Here is a 25,079-nt window from a genome sequence, read left to right as displayed (position 1 = left end):
ATTATACAAATGTTAGATACAAAAAGCAGATTGATTGTAGGCCCTAATGCTGCATTTGTTAGTACTAAGAAGTCATTCCAAATGTTCCAAAAGGGATTAATGTAGTATAACGAGTCTATTTAATTATGGTAAGACCAGTGATCCTCATATTACTATAAGATGCTTTTCCCTTATTTAGAGACTGAACAGATATTGTTACATGATAACTGTAAGTCTTATCCAAAAATATTAATGCTTCACCATCAGGAAATTTAAAGAAATATGTTAGCATCTCCAGGATGCTATGAAAGGCAACCGATATTTAAGAACCATGTACATGTTCCCATTTTAAGTCAATGTTAACTTTAGATCATAAGTGTAAACAAAGCTTATCCAATGTATTACAAAGACAAAATACCAAATCCTTCTGCCATCAAGAGCAATAAATTTTACAAATCTTTAACAATTTTTAATGTACTTTGTTTTACATACTAAAATACATGCTTTTTTGATTTTTGTATATCCCATGAACAGAACAGCAACTAAACACAGGTATGTTCTCAGAAAGAAAGGGCATGACACAGATTATTAAAAATTATGTGCCAGAATCTAAACAAGCTAATCAATGTTCTGATTCTGCTTTCTGTACACCCTAGTTAGCCTTTAACTGATGAACAAACAGTGAGGTAACTTTTCCTATTAACTCCTGGCTAGAACATCATGGTATTATTATAAAATGCTTCCTATAAGAATATGATTTTTTTTTGCACTGCATCAATGTGACATGCATTTTAAAGTATTTCCCTGGTAGGGACTATGGGTATGGGCTCATCTGTCCACTTCCCAAACCTGCTGTGCAAAGTGAGCGTGCGGAGCAACGCGCTGGCCCGGACAGCAAGCACCATGACTAGTTCCCCAAGGATCTGGCCCACCAAGTTGCTTCATGACCACACGAATCCAACCGACCAAAGCTAAAGTCAAACACTAATCCCAAATCTAATATGGAAAGAAAAAGTAATGTTTTAACCACTTCCCATTTTGCTTCCAATTGTTCTTAGCAAAAGTGAAATCACTGTAAGTAAGAAATACTAACTTTTTTCCTCCAGAGATCTTTTAATTAATTTTCTTAACACCATAAAAAGGACAAATGGGAAAGACTGATTTAAAGGAGAAAAGTTAAATGGCAATAAAATCAAAATAATTCATGTAACTAATTAAACATCTTTAGTTTTCACCCAACCAGAGGTCATTTTTAAATAAGACACTTTCAGACTTAGATCTAAGAACAGCAGCTTGCTCTCTTCAAGAACAATCCAGTCTAGCCACATCATCATCACTTCTGTCCAACTAAATCTAAAACATACATGTAGCTCTCCCAAATGTTGGCAAGTTAATTTTTGTAAATAGAAGTCTTATGCTTTTACTGGAGTACAATAAATTATAGGGCATTGCAATAAATTACTTGCTAGGACTCATTTCAGTCAACACAAAAGTTGAGTTAATTACTCAGAGAGCCACTAATAAAATTATTTTATTCTTTTCTCAAATCCTTCTAGATTGATCAAGAAATTAATTCTCTGATAATCCTGATATGAAGAATTGCTAAAGCTTGTAAAGTAATTCCAATTTAAATAGATTTTAAAACTATACACAACTAGCCCTGGCTGGTGAGGATCAGTGGATTGAGCACCAGCCTGTGAACCCATCAGTCGCCAGTATGATTCCCAGTCAGGTCATGTACCTGGGTTGCTGGCTAGGTCCCCAGTAGGGGGCGTGTGAGAGGCAGGCAAACACTGATGTTTCTCTCTCTTTCTTCCTCCCTTCCCCTCTCTCTAAAAATAAATAAAATCTTTTAAGAAAAAATTATACACAACTAGCTAACTTCAAGTGCTTACATTCAGAGTATTTACTCATAAATATCTATACACATTACTGTGATCAGGACTTCCAATTTCTCTTTGGAATGTCTTATCACCTGAAGTACATAACAACTAATCGATGACCTCCTGCTTCAATGCCCAATCACTCATTATCTTCACTATTGGGTAGTTTCTCTGGAAGTCTACATTATGTTTTGTTCCTTTATAGAGAGTAATAATGACTTATTATTAGTATTATTATTTTACTTACATTAATTATTTCACATAATCCTAAAACAGCCCTGTGAAGTAGGCATTTTGACCCCCATTTTACACAGTGGAAAACCAAAGCACTTGGAGGGTAAGTGACTTGATCAAGCTCACAAAGCTGATAAAGGACAGAACCAAGACTAGACCTCAAAATGCCAGGTTCATGCATTTCTATCTATGGTCTCCAAAAACTAAAAAGCAAGAAGAAGGAAGATCTGCTCAGCTCCCAAAGCATTCCAAAATTCAGAGGATGAGACAGAGTATTTTAAATCACATGTTATTTACTCCTCAATCTAGGAATGAACCATCCTTCTTAGGTAATTCCTGCAAGATCTAAACCCCACCTCTCTCTTTGTTTCTCTAACTTCACTTCTCCTCTCCAACTCTGCAACCCACACAGGCATGCACCCACCAATTACCCATGGGCCAGGAACTTAACCTCTTTAACTCAACAGCTGAGATATATTTTGAATTCTTTCAATGGAAGTACTCAGGCAGACTTCTGGAAGAGGTCATAGACATTTTTTTTTTAATCCTCAAGGGTTGGTTGCTGTTCTTGTACCACAGCCCCACCGCACATGATCCATTAGCCCACTAACCACATCCAAACCCAACTCTGATGGACTCTACCACTGAAGAGGCCAGTGAGTAAGAAGAAAGGCAAGAGAAATGTTTTAGAGAAACATAATGAGAAAATCAATCAGTCTAGATTGATTTCTATAGGAGAGGAGAGAGAAACTGGGGCTACTAACTAAAATCAGATTCAGTGCATTTCATTCCCCCTTTCTCCTGAGAACTGTAGGATGCTGGATTATCAGTATTATTAATGCTGAAAAGCATTGAAAGTCCTTGATCTTGTGACCATTCCTGGGGGGGAAACAGCCAGGAATGGCTGTTTTCTTTTGGTTTAAAACAACCGAAAGAAAAAAGAAAGGAAAGAGAAAGAAGAAAATCCATCTCACCCACCATTTCAGATACTTTTTAAATGGGAATAGAAGAACCTAGTACTCTCCTCCGGGGTCCCAGTGCTTGCACCATGTTGCGTCTCGTCTGTCAGTGTTTCCGCACACATGCATAAACAGCATGTGACAAACCAGTGAGGAAATGCACATTCTAACTTAAACTTCCTTTTTTCCCTCTAATAATTTAAAAATAAAATCTAACAGCTTGGAATTTAAATATTTAACCTGGCAAATATAGGAAAAATCATGAACTACAATGTCAGATTTGGCAATGAAAAATTTGGTAGGATAAAAATATCTGTTTTAACATTTTAGAAGGCATTTCCAATACTTTAAAAATAAAACTATTTCATTGCTTCAGAAGAGAACAGATATAAAATTCTCTATTTTTGCATATGAGGTCTTCACAGAGAATGGAAAAAACATTTTTTATATTCATTAAAATAAATATTTAATTTCTTATACTGGCAAGAATCTCCACAGTAATAAAATTTCAAATTTACTGATGGTTCACTATATCATAAAATTTAGCTATTTAAGTCACAAAGGATAGGCTTCCACTAAAATTATGTTAAAAGATACTATATATAAAGTTAAACGTCACTCTCATTTTTTTTAATTATTTTTGTCCTAAGTGTTGAGTACACAGTTTTTTCCAATACTAGACGAAGATTTATAGGGTGAAGTTTAAAAGTCAGTCATTGGACTTACACATTGGTAACCAAAAGCATAACTAAGTTTACCACTTTTACCCTATAAAATAACAGTAAAATATTTTTATTGTAACAGCTGAAAATGTTGAAAAGTAATTATTAAGGAAGCCATAAATATAAAAAGCTGAAAAGTTGACCTCAGAAGAGTGGGGAAAAGGAAATTGCGATATGCATCATCATAAAACACAGAAACTAAAAATCTAAGCAGAAGAAATCCAAATGACTCCCAATGCCAAATACTATCCCCGACCTCCTGTAGCAAGGAGGGCTGCACATTTGTCCCCATCACTGTCAGCAAACAAAAGAAAGTCACTTCTACAGCCAGACCATGGCAAACAGAAGACATAGCTGCTGCAGAGGGACGCCTTGAATCCACTGGGGTGTAAAGTCAGGGCTGGGGCTTTTTGTCAGCTATTACCATAAAAGAATAAGAGGAAACAGTGACATTACTACACAATAGAAAGGTCAAACAGCTTGCAGCCATTTCATGACCCAGACAAGTCAAGGTCAAAGGATTCAGGTAGCAACTTAGCCAGGGCATAAGTTACAGCACAAATGAATTGTTTTAACACATCAGCTTTGGTCAATTAAACCTAACAAGGCAAGTTGCATCACGTAGCAGGGTTCCTGACACCAAGGCCAGAAGCTGAGACCGACCTCATAAAACAAGGCTTTTAACATAGCATAGCAAATTTAAGGTAATCCATCCAGAAACTGCAGATGTCAGAATAATAAAATACAAGTTGTCCTAAGCAGAAACATTTTTCACACTTCCGAATTCACTAATAGAGGGGTATACACTTCATATTGACATACTTGTATTATTAACATAGACATAAACGTAATCCCCTACTCTTATGAATTACAGAATACACCCTATTTCAAACACCTTTCTTAACATTTGTGCCCATGATTACATTTTTGTCCTAAATTCTACCATTCCCTGTTAATAGCAATGTATTTCTCCATGTATGTTTTAATATCAGTTTTGAAAAATCATGTTTTGAAAAATCTTCACCTTCATTTCACATATTTACATCACAATATTAACTGATGCTTGTTAAATGCTCCTTTGTAATTTTGTGGGAGATACATGTATTTTAAAATTCAAGTAAAATTCATGAAATACTATTTGTTGAATTTTCTATTTTGAAGCTAACCATAATTTTAAAACTGCACATATTTAAATATTTTTTTCCAAAGGCAATTCTCATTTTTTTTGCACTTGCTTAAACAAATCCCATTTTCAACCAATTTATGCTTCATCCATAACTTACTACATGTTCTGAAATGCCTTAAAATTCTGAAAATATACAACCTCCAGGCAACTCTCAGCCAGTAAAATTACTTCATCCATCACCCCATATTTTCAATTATATAGTCCTTATTCAGAGTTCTTTAATTTGTATGTGATTCATCAATGCTGTCCTGTTTAAACTATCATCGTAAACAGAGAGGGTATGTGTATCTAAGTGTTTTATTACAAACTATATATTTACACATAAGAATAGTTTGCATTCCCATCTTAGAACATTGCTTAAAGTAAATTTTTAGGATTTTGTGTGTGTGTGTGTGTGTGTGTGGCCTTCAATTCAGCCTCAAGGTTATTCCACCTCATTGGTTAATTGGTAGCCATTTCTTCCAATTTTCTGAATAATATAACAACCAAAAAGCCCAACCATTCAAGTCCCATTAGCCTCACATCCTGTAATGTTCAGTCTAATACAAACTAATCCCACAGACTCACTCCTCACTACACGCACTTAGTTTTCACAAGTTCTCTGCAGTCTGATGATTTGCTCTCTATGCCAAATCCTAACAACTGAATTCAGTTAAATTAACCACATCACATAATTAGAGTTCAAGGACCCAAGAATGTACTTTAAAATGAGATGACATACCACGTTGCCACAGAAAAGTGAGCATGCTTAAGAGGAAGCTCCCCTCTTGCTATGCTTGGCACTGAGGCATGCTGCTGTAATAACTCCAGTTTCCGATCACATAACCACACTAGTCCTTGAGATTTCTAAAAGTATTCCTCCTCCACAAGGATGGAAGAAAAAGTTAGAAAACTTTGCTTTGAACATTCTGTTGGCCAATCATTTGCTCTGCCACAGCACATACACTGAAAAACTCCTCAAGTGTCCCAAGTTCAACTTTCATCAACTTCAAACTAGCAAAGGCTATCCTTTGTTACACACTGAGAAGAAACTTCCACCCAAAATCCAATCTCAGAACAAGGGATCACCCTTGCCTTTGCCCATAATTTTCACATATTTAAGGATTTCCTATTTTAGTGGGAATTTAATGCTATTCTTTCTGCAAATCTTCAGCTTCACACAAAGCAATAATTATTCCTTTTATTATAAAGTCGGTTATCACGGAAGCCACAGGGGTGACAGAAATGAAAACTTACGTATCTCAACTTTCAGAATTCCAGAGAATTCCGACACAGGCGCTTATTGGGTCTCTCCCTCTTCAGGTGCTTAAATTCCAACTAGTTGGCACAGATGGGAAGAGAAAGAGTGCTATAAGTTTTTTAAGCCCACTGGTCTAGGTTTTCCATCCAATTGAGCATAATGAAAGTTTCTGAAAAAGACTTTGTACTGAGTCAGATATCTTGGACTGTTGTTTCAAATCATAGTGCCAAATTTCAAGGGGAAAAGTTAATGGAGGATTAAAACTTTAATTTCCTTTTGGCAGTCTCCTTTGAAATTCCAAATTTAGGAAAAAACAAGTAAATAAAAAATCCTACCAAATCTATATTGCATCTACCTGTGGATATACCCCAAATGGGCCACTTTAGAAAACATAAACTTTAAAGGACTAAAGCAGTGGTGACAGGGGAGGTCCCTGAGTGGCCTGCCCTGCTCCCAGGCTCCAGGCACGTGTCACACAGCCAGTGAGCCACCGTCTGGGAGACCCAGCCATCCTCTTCTGTCACTGCAATTCACAGTTCCCCCCATTTACCAGTGTCCCTGAATAACAGATATCATTTCAGTTCTTTTACATATGGAGTTATTTTGCCACGCAAGAGGTGTAGTGTACTAAACTTGCAAATCAAAGCATATTACCTAGATGAATATTTTTAATACAAAATGTGTAGAGCTGTGTTTATGGGGAAAGGACACCATTATGGAGGGATGCCTAACACCGTCACTGGGATATTTTACCAACCTTTGCTGCCTCCGGAAAGTGGGTCACTATATATTTTTAAATATTTGAAAATCATAATTGATATCACAAATGAGCCCCTCCCTTCCCTTTGAAAAGTGAGATCATATTAACAGCAACGCAAGAGCTTAGTCTGCCATATCAGAACACAGATGCCAAGCTTTCCCAGCTGGCAAGTGGGGCCTCAGAGTTTAACTCTTGAGTTGTCTGGCCATGCTATCTTATGGCAGGGACAGCATGGCATAGAGAGCGAACTTCTGGCCCCTCAGACTGCGTTTTCTTCTTATCAGCGAGAAAACTGCTAAGTATCTTATCTTACAATATATGTTCCCACAGAGGTCTCATTAAGCCGAGGCATAAGACATGCCAACAAGAGCCCTTCTTTATCTGGTGAACTGCATGCGAGGCAGAATGCAAACAAATGAGCACTAGAGTTCATGAGTTCAGTCAAGGACAGGATGCTGGATGGGAAAATTGAACAGTGTTCCCCTAAGTCAAACATGCTTACAGACTTTATGCTCTCTGAGCATTTCACAATGCCAGCACACCTCCTCATCCTAGAGAGCAGCCTCATTTTAACAAGTTATGAAAGCTTCATTTTCCCCATAATGGGAAATACCTGCAAATGAAGTGAAATTTATTAAAATGTTAAAATATATTATCAACTTGCAAACACTTATCTACTTAAGCTTTTTATAGAGAAATAATTATTACCCAAAAGGACTCTAAAAGTCAGTGACTGAAGGGGGAAAATAATTCCTAGCATTTAACCTCCTTGTTAATGGTATGTGACAACCAGGAAGGATTCTATTTCAAAAACAATAACGGTTACAGCTTCCCCTCTAAACAAGTCATATTTTTCTCAACTTCAAAATGTACTTAAATTATCATAATGTTTAACAATAAAACAACAAAAGTTGCCATCTAACATTGGATCACAATTTTAAGGATACCACCAGCTAAAGGAAACTCCTCGTGATTTCATAAGCACCATGAGGTTCCTGGACTCTCCCTAAGAGCACTCCAAAACATGTTCAATAAAAGTGCAAAGTACAGTCCAAAAATCAGTTAGACTGACTTAGTCTAAACTCAAATCTGTTAAATTCATGACAACAGTTACTATCTCTTGAGATCTTCAATCTTCTTAGTGTGCTGTGATCTCTCTCATTCTTCAGAACCCTTCCTTGCCTCAGAAAAAGCCCAGTCCCCACTCCCTCACCCCACCCTGCTTTTTTCTCCTCAGGCAGGACACTGCCTGGTGAGTCAAGGCCTCCCAGAGGCCAGACTTCCTTCTGTGTAGCCCTTTGGGTAGAACTGCTAATCCTTATTAATTAACGAGATAATGGTGGTTAACTGGAAAGCCATATTAATGCTAACTATCGAGGAAACTTCAACCAAAATTATTTTAGCCTTTTGGTTGGTTTTACTGGTGTGCAGAACTGTGCACTGATAATTTGGCAATATTTTGATGCAGAATTGGAACACTCAGGAGTAGTGATTTATATCAGGCCTTAAAACACAGCATTCCTCATTAAGGTTTTCCCATTTTTTTTTAACATTTACACTGTTACACATTACTAACTGGAAAGAAAAGTAAGGTCCTCTCAACAAGTTACTATAAATTCTGCAAGTGCGAAAATCAAGGGAACCAAAAACTGTCTAAGTAATAAGCAGTGATGTGACTGAAAGCAAGAGTCAGTCATAACGAACACATTCCAATATCACCACATTTGGCTGGTCCTCTGCACCCTTCTCCTAGCACAGCCCGCACCCTACGGTGCACTTATGTCCCTGTAAGGTGTGCTGTGTAAGGCTTGCCTGCCTTTTGTTTTGTTTTGTTTTCTTTTGTTTTGCTTTGCTTTCATAAATGCAATAACAAAGACAATATGGGGAAAAGGTACCACCTGCCCAGGAATCATTGGACATCTTTAATATCTTTGGGAAAATGGGGGCCACTTTAGAGCTATTTTTCCCCTTTAATCTGTCACAGGCTTAAAAAAAAATTTAAACCTTAAAAAAAAGGGAAGGGTTTTATATTAGCTAAGGTTTGCTGCAGCAAACAAGCAAGCAGCTTTCATTCAGGGATTGTCAAAAACTTTCCAGTGTGCCCACTGCAATGCGGATGCCAACCAACGAATCAAAGGCATTCAGCAACTAGACAAAGAGGGTCTGATGCCAACCTCGGTGCCACTGGCAACCATTATTGGCATCAAGCACAGTGTCTGCCTTTTTTTTCCCCCTCGCCTGGCACTTCACAAACAAAATGGCGGTTCTTGTAGCAACGGAACAGCCGAGGGGCAGCCCTCTGAATCAATAACGTCAAATGATTTTATGGATTTAAACACAGTTACTCCCAAACGATGTGTATATTTCAGGTAAAGCGGGATGGGGGGTTACATAATTTTATAAATGACTACATTGAACATAACCCTTTACTAATGTAGAAAAATTGAAAAATGGACTAAATTGCGGCCAACCAGGACATAATACAGAGAAGAAGCTGAGTAACAAAGAGATTTAGCTTTAAAGGGAATGCTGCCTTGCGGCCATGTGATGCAAAAGTCTAATGAACTATATATCAAAAATGATTTCGAAATGCATAAATTTTTCTCCAAACCATATCAGATGCAGATGTAGCACTACAGCTTGTGTCAAAGCTATAGTAGTAACTCTTTCCACATTTCAAAAAGGATGAGGCTTCTGGGCATGAAGAAGGAAAAAAAAAGTGTGTGGGTTGAACCAAAAGAGAAAGAAGGAAAAAGATAAGCATAGGAAGTTGGTCAACAATGGAACTTTATTATACGTTGGTCTTTATTTCATCCTTAGAAAAGATGCAGTTTATGATCTTGTATAAATAACCAAGAGGATTATTGACATTTCCAGATCTGGAAATTGTCAATATATTGTAACATCACTCCACACTGCAATGCGGATGCCAACTAACAAATCACAGGCATCCTGAGCTAAACAAAGAGGGTCTGATGCCAATCCTGGTGCCAGTGGCAACCATCTTTGGCATTCTCTCTGTTCTTTCTCATGTTTTCCTCCCAGTCCTTTAGAAGTGGGGCAAGAAAGAAAAAAGGGGGGAAGGTAATTCTGTTGCTCATTCTGTTGCAAACATAACATTTTTCTTTTCTGATTTTTCTTTCATGTTTTTCTTTGTACTTCTCCACCTGATTTATAAAACAGACTCAAGGGGGTTTTCGCACACTTAGAGGAGAAATAAAAAGTCACTGTGGGGATACGCAGCCCACCGACTGACTTCAGCCTTCTCTGTTAGGGTGCTTTCCTTAATCTACTGTGCTACGAAATGACACAATTAACCTTTATTTAACCAAAAGAAAAAATATAAGTTTTGTAAAAGGGAAAACAAAAAAGCATCCTGATGTGATTTTTTTTAAAAAGCCCCCAGATGTTAAGAAGAAATGATGCACTGGCAGGTAGCAGAGGATGCAAATTCGATGCAGTGTAAAATAATGAAAGGTTTTACGATACAGCCTCGAAACAACAACAAAATCAATGTTTTCTCTGAAAATGTGGTCTCCAAGAGTTGCTTAAAACTTTATGAGGATCATGACTGATGGTGCAATGCAGAAGGCATTTTATGCATTTTTCTTTCTTCAATCTATCTTCACAAAAGTAAAGGATATGTTCTTTATTGTCAGTTCATCAACCGAGAGAGTTGGCTGCCTGCCCCGGGAGTGAATATACATGCGTGCGCACCTCCAGGACTAGCCTTCGAGCAAGTTAAAATGTGAGCAGCAGTCAAATGCTTGCAAATCTTCCCTACACTGCACTAAAAAGTTACATGACCCACTTTTTAAAACTTTACTTCTAGCCCTGATCTTCACAACACAGTTACAACACATTTACAGGCAATCCAACACATATGTACAGCCCACCTTAAAATGTCACCTTCTAGACAGCTGTCAATCAAATTAAGTGTCATGTGTCAATGAGCTTTTATTTTAGGACTCACAAGAAGGAAATATGTGTGCTCCTTAAACCATCATTACTTAGAGTTTAATTCTTAAATGCATAGAATAAATGTAAAGTATAATTTTTTTTAAAAAAAAGCAATGTATGATGTCTAGCACCATTATTTAAAATCAAACTAAAAATTTTTAAATTACATTTAAGCATATCTCTAAAACTGTATCAAGGAAAGATAAATACAAAAAGCAAATAGTAAGTTACATAGATTTTTGAGTCAAAGAGTAATTTTGGAGTTTTATCTTTTAGACAATAATAAAGTTTATACCAATTTATTTACTGAACGTCAGATAGCCATCTTCCACCTGACCATCTATAAAGCATTCTCCCTACTGCCAGGCCAAGTTAGGAAATAACCCACCATCTGTAGCAGATCAAACTTCAGTCCACTTTTGGTATGCATTTTTTTAATAATGTTTTACTATGGATTGTTGCTAATACAAGGACATCTATATTCTGACACAGTGATTTGAAGAAAAGAAATTCTCACCTCCTTAAAGAAAACATGTGAAAAAATAAAATAGTAAAGAAACATATTTCGTCAACTCAAAAAAACACTAAGCAAAAATATCACCTATTTTTGAATTATTCAAGTAACATTTGTATCATTCTCTTTATCAAGTATTTTTTAAAAAACAGGTATGGTGTGTGGTTTCTGCATTCTTTTTGAGGTTTATTTTAAACCAGTGTAACTAGTCAACTTTCTGTTTTTGTTTTGTAAGGATAGCTGCAACTTTTCTCCTCAGTAAGTTTTATAAATTTACACTCAAGTAAACTAACAACATTATGTGTCCCCAAGTCACTCTGAAAAAATATTATAAAAAACTATTTAAACAACAATAATCCATTTAATCTGCAGTGAATAATATACAATAAAAAATAGGTTTGATAGAAATATTTAAATTAAATAACTTTAGATCTACATAAAATATACTCTCCAATATTGGCTATCTTGAGCATTTTGTAATAGGAAATGTTAATTCTATTTTCAGTGTAACAAAGTTCATCTCCCTCATTAGATATGAGGCTAGTAAAGTGAATTTGCCTATTCATAAATAAAGTTACATTTTCAAATTGAGAAAAGATGACTAGATGTAAGCAATGTAGCCTTAGACAAAACGGTAAAGCGTAATAGACCACGTTTTTCAGACTATCCTGTGTCATTGATAAAGTAAGTTATTTCAAAGACATTTGAAAACATATCTTTGTGGTCTTTCTTTAAATGTCCATGCCTATCCAGGTATGAAAGCTCCAAGTCTACTTCCAGGGCTTACACACAGCAGCGGACAATCTGAGAGGAACAGGGCATACCACTCTGTAGAGGGAGTGAAGAAGGAGATCTAGGGGCCTTGAGGACCATTTAACCCAAACCACAGATTCTGCCTGTATAAGGGATTTGTGGGCAGTGTCTGAAGTGCGAGAAGAAAGAACAATTTGCTCCTACCTTGCTCCTGCACGTAGTATGCCAAAAACAAATCAAGCTCCTTAACTGATACTGTGATATGATGTGGCTGGACACAAAGTGCTGGGTTTGTGCAATGTGGGGATTTCATGAGCCGCTCTCCATCGGTACTTTCCAAGGGGATGCCTTTGAACAGGATCACCATGACTAGATCCAGACGCCAGACTTTGTCTGCCTGTCGCAGACAGTCGATTCTCCTAATCTTACCCTTCTGGTCAGGATTGGATAAAACACAGCATGGGTGTTTCTTGCCAGTCACAGTGAGCACAAAGTCCTCTCGATACTCTTGGCGGATATCTTTGCGCAGTTTGGCCAGGAGCCTGGATGCCCACTTCTGTTTGATTTCAGGCTTTTCGCTGAGAAGCTCATCTTTGACTGCTCTTTCTTCATCTTTTGACATTCGCTTCTCATGCTTTTTAAAGTACTTGCGTTTCCGAGCCTGTAGGTTGAACCAAGTATAGGCAATTGCACGGACATGTGGAAGAAGTGCCTCAATGAATGGGTGAAATTCATCCTGTGGGAGATGACAGGGGAAAAGACAACATACATACATGTCAGTTTAGCTTTAAAGCCTCAAAAAAAAAAAGTCCACTATCCATTCTCAAATCAGTACAAAAAGTTATGCATAAAAATAACACTCTTTTCTTATTTAAAATGATCAAAATAGTAAAACAAGAAGAAAATCAAGTGTACCAAGCTGCCCCTTTTCCACCAAAATTCACAGGTTGATTCTCCCTCCTAAAAAGAAAATAAGGTTTATATTTGTATTTTCATTCGGGCCCTATCCCCCTCATTCCCACCATGCCTCCTACATTCTTTAAAACACAAGCAACCAAGGTGCTTGGCATCTAATTTAATATTTAAATACTGGATTGACCAACTAACACTATGCAGTACCATTTTACAAAGAACACAGTGAGGTTTTTTTTGAATCGGAGCAGAGCTGTTCAGAAGGCAGGAGCAGTGCCACAGTTCATTTCTCTTCTCTGTGGCACAGAAACACAAAGCATATAGATGCTCAGTGCAATGCCACACAGTTCCCGCTTTTGGAGCATGCTCTCAGCAAGAGGCTGCTGGTGGCACAAAGAGCATGCGCCATTAAACTTGATCCATTTTCTTATCAAACGTCCAACATTCCAACACTAAAACAGCACCATTCCAAGAATGGTAACTAGAGAAACCAGTATACAGTGAGGGAAAGTGGGCAAAGGACACAGCTTGGTGTATCAGTGTCCTGAACAGAAGGTTTCCATACTTTGAGCAGGCATTTGTTCCCCCCGCTACCACCACTAGCCCCCAACACACACACAAACACACACACACACTCATACTCAACACTTTCCGGCTCCCTTGCACATACACACTCTCTTGCATTTTTAAATACAAGTTTCTAAAGTTGAAAATGAAAATTGCATGAATGTTCTTACAGCAGCTTTTCCTATACAGTCTGAAGCCCCACCGACTCGGTTAATTTGTTAACCGATCATATGAGTATGGCAATTATTCTAAACCCCTTAAAAATCAATCTGAGCTGAACAATGAAAAATGGCAACTTGGCACCAACTTTACATTCTTTGTGTCTCTGCATGCGGTGGCAGGGTGACACCAAGAGTGCACCCTGGTCACTTACTGCTTTTGTGGAATCGATACAATTCATTTGCTATGCACATGACTTCTCAGGCAGGACCATGGGAGCATGTATGCATGTGGTTGTGAATCGGCACGTGTACAGACCCACAGTACCTATCCCCTGAATTAAGTGGTTTTACTCTAGGCTCTGGCATTTTTTCCTGCCTGTTTCATCTAAGCCTTTTTCAAGGAAGGGAAGCACAAGGAGATAATCTTTACCTACAAATATTTCAAGTTACTTCCCAAAGCAGTCAGAGTTTCATTACCTCTTGCCATATGTAAAACCTGTCTCATAAGCTCAGAAAAAAAAAGCCCTTAACATCTTTTTAAAATTCTTTTTAAGAGAGAAAGAGATTCTGATTTGTTGCTCCTCTTATTTATGCAGTCATTGGTTGATTCTTCTATGTGTCCTGACCAGAGATCGAACCTGGAACCTTCGCCTATTGGGATGATGCTCTAACCAACTGAGCTACCTGCAGGGCCAAAAGCCCTTAACATCTTGTGCACGCGTGCTGCATGCAGGTAATAAGCCAAGATCTCAAGCAAATAAGAATTCCCACCACAGCCACTTTTCTGGTCACATTGACTGTATTGTCACCCCAGCCAGCCACAAAATAACTTTCTCTAACTGATCACATCCCAAGTTAGAATTTACAGACTGATGATGGTCACCCTGAACTACATGGAATAAATTCTATTTAACCAGCAGACTGATGAATTCCATTAGGTAAAAATGATGAAAGTACAACTAATGACACTTTAACAAAGAAGGTGGCCCCTGAATCCCATGTAGTTAGGAATCCATTTTTATGATGAGACTCAAAGTTTCACTGCTAAAGACTACGGCATGTTAGCCGTTCGCAGTTCGGAAAAGGAAGACATGCATGTCTGATCCAATCAATAGTGCAGTTATCAAGTGTTTTAACATATTGCTGTAAAACATTCCTACAGCAGAATATGTATAAATCAAAATTTTATAACAATACAGAATACAGATGATTATATCACAGCATGAGGCATAAACAAATGCCACAGAGGAAATCATTAAACCGATCAGTAGTTTCCAGCAGAGATTTGAACAATTCAGTTACTATGCGAGCACATTAAACTAGGCCATGGAAAGAGTTAAACCACAATCTGTTCTTTGTGTGGGAAGGCAGCCCTGCTCACAGCAACCACAGCCCATGATAAGACCTCCCTATCTCCATACACTTTCTGATGCCATGCTTTCAGCTTCCACTGTAACTACAAAAACTTTGTTTATCCCTCTTAGAAATACATGCAAAAGGAAACCCTGCTCAAGGAAATGTGGACTTAAACATGCTTTTGGAACTCACTTCCTATACATAATCTGACTTTTACTATGATTTATTGATATGACTAAAAAGTGCACATATGTACACTCATAAACTAAAAATTTGAGAATGTAAAGAGTACATGGGGAGCAGCTTTATCTTACTCCTTTTACCCTCACCGTGCTTTTAGAGAAGCAAAATTATTTTAACAGATATTAAGCAATGCGGGAACTCTTAAGTACTTACATCCTTAAGTACTATGTTCAGTGACATTTCATTTTCTTATAAGACATCAAACATACTTTTGATTAAATTTGTGTTTCAAATCATCTGTCATGTAACATATCTCAAAATTTGAATTAATTATTTTAAACAATCAAAATGCAAGTTGAAGGTTGAATTTGGAATTTCTGAGCAAAGGCACACAGAGCAATGTTTTTAAAAGTTGCCTTGCATTTTTTACCAGTGCTGCTAATATTTTAAAATATACTTTTTAAAAATTATTATTGTTAAATAGCAGTATTGAACTTTCACAGTCCACAAAGTTGCCCTAATATCTTTCAGGGCTTTATTATTATGTGGACTCCATTCAAGTGAAACACTTACTGATAAGGAAACATAGCCTCAAAAAAAAAAAGATGACAAGTAGAGGTCTGCTGTGTCATGTACGTTTCTGTACCTTTCTGCATTAACATGCCTAAAATGTCATCTCCTAAGTGCGACTGTTTTCTAATGCTAAGTTACAGTATACTTTTAATAATTTGAGGTGACAAAAATATGGAGCATAGTGACTGTCTTCATCCAAAAAAAAATGATTAAGGTATTCAAATGTCCTAATTAATAGCTTATCAAAATAACACTTTAAACAATGATGAAGATTATTTTTTAAAGCAAAGCATATTAAGTGATCTAAGTCTAATGGCTCTATACTAATATGCCACATGGCTTTTTCAGAATTTTTACTAAAATACATTGAGATGCAGTAATTCTCTTTTAAAACTTCCTCTAGTTTAACTAAATTGATAAAATAAATAACAAATTGCAAGTTTCAAATATAAAAGCTAACGGTCCCGATTCCACTTAAAATATTGATTTTTCTTCACAGAAACAATGGTTTCCATGAAAGGAGTGGAAAATTAGACCAATCTAGATGTTAACGAATAAATACTAGATGTTCCTGGAGCATTGCTATTTAACAATAAACCATTTAAAAATGTAACTAAAGAACTTGAAGGACAATGGAAAAATCAATGTGATCATGACCAGTGAAAGTTATATTATTAAGCGTTTACATTATTTTTAGAAAAAGCAAATATTAAATCATACATGATGGTTCTTAATTTTCCATTTATATCCGATTCACACTGATGTACAAATACTGATGTACAAATACCGATTCACACTGATGTACAAATACTGATACCTTTTGCATAACATTTTGCTACATATCAACTTTAACTGTGGCTCCTTTGGAACTAAAACTCTTTCTAAAACATAGATACTTTATATCAACAACTAAAACACTCTGTAAAGTTTTCAACCAATTAAAAATGTTTCTCTATTTTGTATTTAAAGATCAAAAAAAAAGTTTTGCTACAGTTATAAGATTCTTCCAATACAAAACCAAATTATTGATCCGATGAAACAGCTAATGTAGCCATACTTTTGCGACACTTTACATTCCCTATAGAGTCACAGAAATTATTACTTAAGTGAGAATTCTAAAACTAAAAATTCCTTCTCTAGTATAGGCCTTAAATCCCCAAAGCAATGTTAATACATTATCTCACATTAGATTTACATTATTAAAACAGTAGAGGATATTAGTCATCATGAATTAGTGTTGGTAAGTGTATATTCTTGAATACTAATATGATAGCTGAATGATGATGCAGTATAGGCTACTAATATTCCATATGTCACAAAGCTGCAATTTTATTTTTAACATATACAAATTAAAATAAAGTTAGTGACTTTTCAATCCTTGTTTAGAGGAAACCAAAAATGCAATGTATGTAAACCACTAGCAATGTTCTCAGAGGCCAATGTGAGAAACAATATAGAAGAGTAATCCTGTACAGGTGAGATTGAGTTAGTACTTTGTAAGCATACAGTTTGTCTCAATTCACTTTATTTGAACACTGCTTCAATAATGTAAAAATAATATCAAATGGATGTAGTTTACCAGAAAGAGAAAAAAATCCTGATGATGGGTAATATGAAAGGTAACTTTTACAACTGCAGGAAATTCGTTATACCTGAAACAGTTCAATCATCGTCTTTATTGGTCATTATTCATAGCTTTTAAAGGACAAATAGCTCCGTAACTCATTTTTCCAGTTTTGTTAAATTAAAGTGTACGTTTACTTGCTGAAAATAGCCATATCTAAGTTAATCATACTCAGATGCCAAACAAAATATAAACAATAAAAAATGTGTCAGCCAAAAAGCTACAGGACTGTATCCAATCACTGAATAAGCCTTATCATTGTTTTCATCTTCATTCACAATTTATGAATGCCTCAGTCCTTTTGAATCACAATGGCTTCTAATTGTCATACAATTGAAATCTTAATAATTTGTCCATTATAAAAAGACATAATCATGGTATTGGATTTTTTAAAAAATTTTAACACACAAGACGAGGCGACACTACTGTAATTATTTGTTATGCCAATACCAAAGTAAATGGTTATCAATTACCAGTGATTCTACATTGTCCTAAATGCTAAAGTAAACTGTCCCACACCTTTAGAGGTTTAAAATACTCCTTCAAAATAACAACTCTGGACTAAGATATTTAGTTATTTCTTCAGTTGGTTAGTCAGCTGGTCAGCGATAAAAACTACCCCAGGTAAGTGTGTTCCATCTTGCCACTTTTCCATTTTACCGTCTGGTTTAAAGTTGTACGAATTCTGTTCTTTAAAGAAGTATAAAGCCAGGACTTTTTTCATATCATTGTTCCTAAAGTCTTGAGACAATTTTCAAAGTTCATTTTTTTAATGACTTTACTTTTCCAGAATTACTTTCTGCCTTGGGAGCTACACCTAAATATCGTCAAATGAACAGGTCTCCACGGAACATCTTCTAAAAGTCCTTAACTTTCGCCACGACCAACTACTTGGTGTCAAGGTAAAAACCACCTTTGTGGTGTGCTCACTGTAAACCTCTAAATGCAGATCACATCCCGAAAGACCAGAATTTTAGATCCCCAAATTAAGCAAAGGAATGAGTCCCCGGACCACAACCTCTGACTGGCTTCGTCGCCGACCACTGCCTGCAGCGAAGTCCAAAGGCGCCCGCAAGGACTAGTGCTTGAGTCCCCTCGTCCAAGTTCACTGGTTGTTTATAAGGGCTGAGTCCCCCACCTAAACCTCCTCTACAGCCGAGCCCGCCTCAGGGCGCGCGTGAGCGAATGAGAGGGGTGGTGGGCACCCTGGGCAGGGGCACCGCGACGCAGCAGGCACTCAGGGGGCCGCGCCGGGGCTAGCTCTCCTCCGCCCGGGTCCTGCCCACGGTCGGCCTTCTCGTCCGGCTCAGTCGCCCTGGCAGCACGCGGGCGCCCGCTCTGTGTGCCCAGAGCGCGGGGCTGAGCGCGCGCGGTGGCCGTGGGCTAGGGGCCGCGCACCGGCTCCCGCGCCACCGGGTAAATCCCGAGGCAACTCCCGGCCACTTTTTCGAGAGTCGAGGGTTGCGGAGGTTAACTAAAGCCTTTAATTGTCCACAGATGAGAGCAACAAAACAAACAAAACAAAACAACAAAACAAAAGGCATTTCGGGCTAGAGAGAAAGCTTAAGAGAGTGACCGAAACATGTACCTGAGTGAGACAGATGGGAGAATACATCATGACTTCGCCTTAAAACGCACTTTCCCGGAGATGCCCAAGAAAATCTTCGAGAAGCAAGAATTTCATCTATTCATTTTACAGTCATCTGAGCCCCGCGATGCGATCAATCAGGACGGGGTCTGCGCTGGATTACCGCAACTTCACAGCAAACCCAGTCCTCCTTAAATAGCCAAAGATTCAGGTTCACTCGGCGTGCTAGATTTCCCGGGGTGAAATCCAATCTACAGTTTTAGACCTCTTGCAGTTCGAGCGCGCTGGCGGTGCTCGCCGAGGCCGCCGCAGCCGCAGCCGCCGCCGCTGGTGTGGGTTGCTTTTCGCCTGGGTTTGGGGATTTGTTTTCTGTTTTGCAGTTGTTGATGTTGTTGGGAGCTAGGCAGTGCGCGAAGGTTCGATGCGGGTTGGATTGGGTGGTGGTTGGTGGTGAAATGCTTTTTTAAAAAAGGCGGGGAGGGGGGCGCGGGAGAGAGGGCGGGAGGAAGAGCGAAGAGAATGTGTCACCGCCCTAGGAAAGTTCAAGGTTACAGCCCCAAGCTATGCGGCAGGATCCCCGACTGGCGATCGCAGCGAAACTTTGCTGCGAGCCGACCATGTGTGTGCGCGAGAGGGAGCGTGAGCGAGTGCGCGCGGGTGGCGGGGCGCGCGCGGGAGAGGGCCGGGGTGGGGGCGGGGTGGGTGGAGGAGAAGGGAGAGGCCTGGGTGAGGGAGGGGATGTGAGCGCAGGTCTCCCGGGTGGAAGAGGCTCCCGGCGCGCGGTCCCTGGCTGCAGCCGCCGCCGCTTGCGCCGGCTCCTTCTCGCCCGCCCGGCCGCCCGCCTCTCCCCGCGTCTGACCCGACCGAGTGAGAAGGCTGCTGCTGCTGCCGCTGCCCAGAGCCCAGGGGGATCAGAATAAGCTCCTGAAAAATCCCAAACGATAAATCCCGCTCTCCCGCTCGGCTCCAAACTCCTTTCTGCTCTGGGCTCTTTTCCCCCTTCCCTCTGTCGCTTTTTTTCCTTGCAAAACTTGTAAGTTGAAAAATTCACCGGTTCCACCCTCCGGACCCCGCTCGAGCTCTCTCCAAATCAGACTTAAGGATTGTTTTATTATTTAATTACACAATCATCGCTTTACTCCTCCTCCTGCAAATGCGCATTCCTTTTGCACCAGCCTCTCCACACCCCCCGCCCCCCACCTTCCTCCTCCTGCTTCTCTCCCTCCCTCTTTTCTTCGCTCTCCCTTCTCTCTCTCTCTCTCTCTCTCGTTTGTTAAAGGTTTCATATCAGTGCAACAGAACCATAAGTTGTTTTTTTCTCTTTCAAAACTGATCTTTCGGCCCTTTACGCTAATCCCGTACCCTCCCCACACAACACACACACACACACACACCCGAAAACCCGCCCTGGAAGAGAAATTTCGGTGCTAGCTGCGGACTCTTTAAGCCGCGGGGACATCCGAGTGGGAGAAACACTAAGCCGGTCTGGGCCCGCGAAAGGAACGAATGGAAAATTCCCTCACACCCTGGCCGCCCTGGGGCCCGGGCTGGGGCGCCGACTCTCACACCCCGGGCGGGCGCGGTTCGCCAAACCCGCCGGCTGAAAAGAGGAGGGGGAGGCTTGGAGGCGGGGGCCTGAGCGAACTTGGGCTCAAGTAGTTGGGGCGCGTCCGTGCGTACGGAGGCGGGGCCCGCCGGGGTCTCCCCCGCGGGGGCCCGCGCCCCGGGGCTGCTCCTCGGAAGCCGCGCGTAGCGCTTCGCCGAGGCTTGCCGCCCTCCCTGGGGTGCCTAGTGCACGTGGCCCAGCTCGGAGTGGGGAGGACCGGGCCGAGCCGCCGCCGAAGCCGCCTCCCCCTTCTTTTCCTTCCCTCCCGCGGCCGGCTCCGCTCTCTTCCTCCAGCAGCCCCACTGGCTCGTTCCCAGTCCCCACCCCCCACCCCCAAATCCCGGAGCCGGGGCGCCGGCGGAAAGCGGCTCCCCTCGCGCCGGGGTGCAGGCTGGGCGGGGCCGCGGCGCGCCCAGAGCTGCGGGGCGGGCGGGCGGGCGGGCGAGCGCGCGCGCGGGGGGTGCGTGTGCCGCTACTGCCCTGCAGAGGCGGCCGCGCCCGCTTCGCTCCCGCGCGGAGGGCCTCGCCCCCACCCCGGCCGTCGTCTGCCGGCCGCCAGCCGCAGACCCCAAGTGAATGAACTTGATTGCGGGTCTTCTGAGGGTGGAGGTTTGCCTTGCACTTTTTCTACCCGCTCACACCCTCCCCGGCGCACACACACACACACACACACACACACCGCCCCCCAAATTCCGGTGTTCGGCAGAGGGTGGGTGGGGAAGAGGTGGAAGCTTCGGCCGTCCAGACAATGGAGCGGAAAAGTGCGTGCCAGGGACTTCGCGGCTACCTCGCCGGGGGCTGCCTGGGACGGCTGGGGCCGCGAATCGGACTCGGCTGCCCAGCCCCAGCTCAGACCTCCGCCGCTTCCAACTCTGCCGCTGGGGTGTTTCGAGGTTCTCCCCTGGTGCCCCGTTCCTCTTACCCTGTCTCCCTCCATCTGGATTTTTTTCCTCAACTTTCTCCCCTCTCGGTCTCACCGGCTTCTGCCCATGGTCCCCCCCCCCCCCTTCAACTCCCCTCGGCGGACCTGAAGGAACCAGTGACTTTTCCTTCACCGAGTGGGAGTTATCCACATCAAGCGTTTCACAACGACACATCAAGAAAAGTAGGCAGGTTCAAGTCAACCATGAAATGGTCACTTTTTAACCCCGTCCTGTCCTCATTAGGGAAATGCTCAAACACAGTCCGTTTTCAAAGAGCGCTCTTAATGAGGCGAGCTTGCCAAGTCTACCAGCTGCAGCCCCCGTAAACCTCGAGTCCAAAGAAGAAAGGCGCTTGGGGGTGGGAATTTGAGGCCCGGGAGAGGGGGGCGGTGGATCGGGGAAGACAGGTAAGGTCAGGGAAATTTCGAGAGCTCCCGAGTTAACCCTTTAGGGCACACACCCCTAGGAGCAGCCTCCTGCTCCCCCAGAGGCAAATCCTCCCGTCGGCGTTCTAAGGACGGTAATTTCCTTTGTGTGGGCCATTTCTTCTTTTTGAAAAGCCAGGATAAAGTTGACAGTCTTTATAGATGAAAGAAATGAGGTCACCAGCGGGGTTAATCCAAATAAATACTGATTTCTCTCTCTCAGAAAAATTTTAGGCACTCTTGAGTTTAAATGTTTAAAAAAAAAATCCCAAGGCATCACTTTGTATTGTACATTATTACTACGTTACACTGCATCCCTTTTCTCACCGTCGACCCGAACCTGGTAGGGGGACAGGGGGAGGGGAGGGGAAGCTCTACTGATAATGCCAGCTTTAACTACTAGAGTTTCCCTTTGAACAAATATTCAATTTAACTGGAGTTAATTTACCATAAAAGACATTCCCTTTGGCACAAATGCACTCATGTCCTTGAACACACCTCTTTGAATGCCTAGACTCACAGAAACCATTATTTTTCGGGGTCTCTTTAAAAAATCGAGTGCCCATCTCCCTTTCTCTCCCTCCCTTCTTCCCTCCCTCCTCACCACACCACCCCCAGTGAAATCCTGGCACCCAGAGAGCACTCCTTTCAGCCAGAGATCCCAGAACCAGCCGCTGTCCCCTGGCAAAAGAGGCCCAGTGCTGAGCCCTGGGCAAGTGTCTGCAGACATCGGTGCCCCTCCTCCCAGATTAGTTTCCCTTCCCAACAGAAACCACTTCCTTTTGCCACCAAAACTAGGCTGCATCCTAAAGTTTCTCACAAGCTTAAAAACGAGAAATGAAAATTGACAACCGTTACACAGAGGAGCTCACAAAAGCTGCAGCAACAGGAGGGGTGAAGGAGCAGCGACAGACACAGGTAAGACCCCAGAGAAGTGAAGACAGTCTGGAGCCTCCCAGGCCTATCACTTAGGGGTTCAAATCTCTTTCAGGTGCTCTGTTTGTAGGGCGCTTATGATTGGATACAGTTTCATGGGTACAGTGGATGCTTGGTAGTTTGGGATTTTGATTTGTTTCCAAGGAAAAGGAAAATGAGAAAGGAGTAATTTTGATGTGGGGAAAACCAATATAGGGAGGAAGAATGAGCAAGAGACATCACCACAGAAAGGGTTATGGGGTGGGTGCTCAGTTTATGTGGCTTTGACTGTCCTCTCAGGCCTTGGAGCCACAGGCAGGATGGCTGACATCCCCCACAACACTGCTTCTTGTCCAGCCAATGCCAAGGTCACTACAGGCCTTCCCAGGATGAACTCTAAGAGAGCCTTTGTAAAGACTGACTGGTGGATTTGCCTGTGTGGGACATCTGGCTTCTCTCAGCACAACACTAGTCCTCCACTATCTTTGGTTGGAGAAATACTAATCTTTTAAGTCCCCAGAAGAGATAAAAAAAGGAAGTAAGAAAGTATATACATTTTAGCCACTTTCCCTTTTCCCCAGTATGTCTGTGTCGTGGTATTAAGAGTGATTTTAAAGTATCGCTGAAAAGCTTCTGATACTGTAAAAATGGGCCAGACACTTCTCAGACATTGGTACCTACCTCTCCTAAATTCTGTTCTCTTTCCCACAGTGATACACTTAGAACAGCTGGTATGACAGGCCAATTTCATTCACCCCAAAAGCTGGCTTAAGGAGTTAGAAAGAAGTGAAAGGTTCCTGCAGCAACAGGAAAATCTGATATTTCAGAATTCCTAAAGATTTCCTCCCTAGATCATCTATCACCTGCCTCCTTATAGGAAAAAAAAATTTTCGTTTCTGACAAATAGTTTATTGATTTCAAGAAGTAATGCCAGTGCTTGAAATGACTAGATTTTTCAAAACTCAGTTGTATAATATTAAAAACTTAATCAGTGTTTACCCCATTGTAGCCTTTCAATGACCTCCAGAGAGGAGTTTGACATCTCAAGTATCTCCTAATATTGATCTTCTTTTAACCTCCCTTCTAAAGAAACTCAGTGGCAGGTTGAAAATCCTAGGCAGTTTAGGGAAAAGTTTCTTGGAGCTTAACAAAGCTGTCATTTTCAATACATCGAATGACTTTTTCTCTATTGCATATGATTTGAGGGGAGGCTCAATAATTCCACACACCCTGGCTTCACTGCCAATATCAATATTTTAAAACTAAATACAAAAGACACAGATGACCTCCTGACCCCAGGAAATAGGCCTGTGAAACTGCAAGTATCCACCACACCATGCCCAGGGACCTTCCTTCTTCCAAATAAACCACAAAAAAGAATGTGTAGCTAGCCTGGAAAACACAGTTTTATATTCACAAGCAGGAACACCAAAAAGCCTCTCAAAAACGTTTATATAAACAACCAACAAGTACTGAAATTGCCTGCACTTGATGGGAATTGAAAAACCATGCCCAGCTCTCTCAGCCCTTAAACTACTACTGTAAAATGAGGGTAGCAATTTTTTCATACTAGAAAATTCACAACCTGTTAGGCTCCCCACCCCGCCCCCACCCCTATTGCCAGGGCTTTGCTTTTCACTGAAATGAATAAGTAACCACGGACTTTTTTTCCCTCCTCTGGGAGCTGTTTGGTGTCCCCTGAGGAAAAAACTAAATGAGAAAAATGACGTTGTTAATGTCATTGCTGAAATGCCTGTACTCCACTGTTGAAGAAAAAAAAAGTGTCCCACTTTGTGTTCCTACGTTTCAGGCACACTTAGAAGCTATGACTGGGCCAGATCCCCATTAAGGTTAGCCATTTCCACTTCTCTACAGAGATGAGGCCATTTCATCAACAGAGATTCCCAACTTCTGAAGACATTTGCTCCCCAGATTACAAAGTCAGGAGTTAGTTGCTAACTTTTGCATGGTTTATTTTATGCTTTGAAAAATGACGGTAATATTGCCTTGCTTTACTCGCAATACTTCCAAAGTTACATACACTCTCACAGTCTCT

General features: G+C 40.9%; 1 protein-coding gene across 11 annotated transcripts in view; it reads right to left on the bottom strand.

Moving 5' to 3' along the window:
- Positions 1–25,079, bottom strand: part of NFIB (nuclear factor I B) — a 429,811-nt gene that overhangs the window by 206,110 nt on the left and 198,622 nt on the right. For 7 of the 11 annotated variants that reach the window (XM_045840343.1, XM_045840349.1, XM_045840344.1 and 4 more), the window contains exon 2: positions 12,395–12,926. In XM_045840343.1, coding sequence (XP_045696299.1) covers positions 12,395–12,926 — 532 coding nt within the window. Of the gene's footprint in view, positions 1–12,394; positions 12,927–19,154; positions 21,121–21,682; positions 21,809–25,079 lie in introns of those variants that run through there. The other 4 variants (XM_045840345.1, XM_045840348.1, XM_045840347.1 and 1 more) reach the window with 3 other exon arrangements.

This window comes from Phyllostomus hastatus, unplaced genomic scaffold, assembly GCF_019186645.2.
Source record: "Phyllostomus hastatus isolate PE091 unplaced genomic scaffold, TTU_PhHast_1.1 phas_contig_34, whole genome shotgun sequence".
Classification (NCBI taxonomy): Eukaryota; Metazoa; Chordata; class Mammalia; order Chiroptera; family Phyllostomidae; genus Phyllostomus; species Phyllostomus hastatus.
This window is presented reverse-complemented; position numbering and strand designations above follow the sequence as displayed.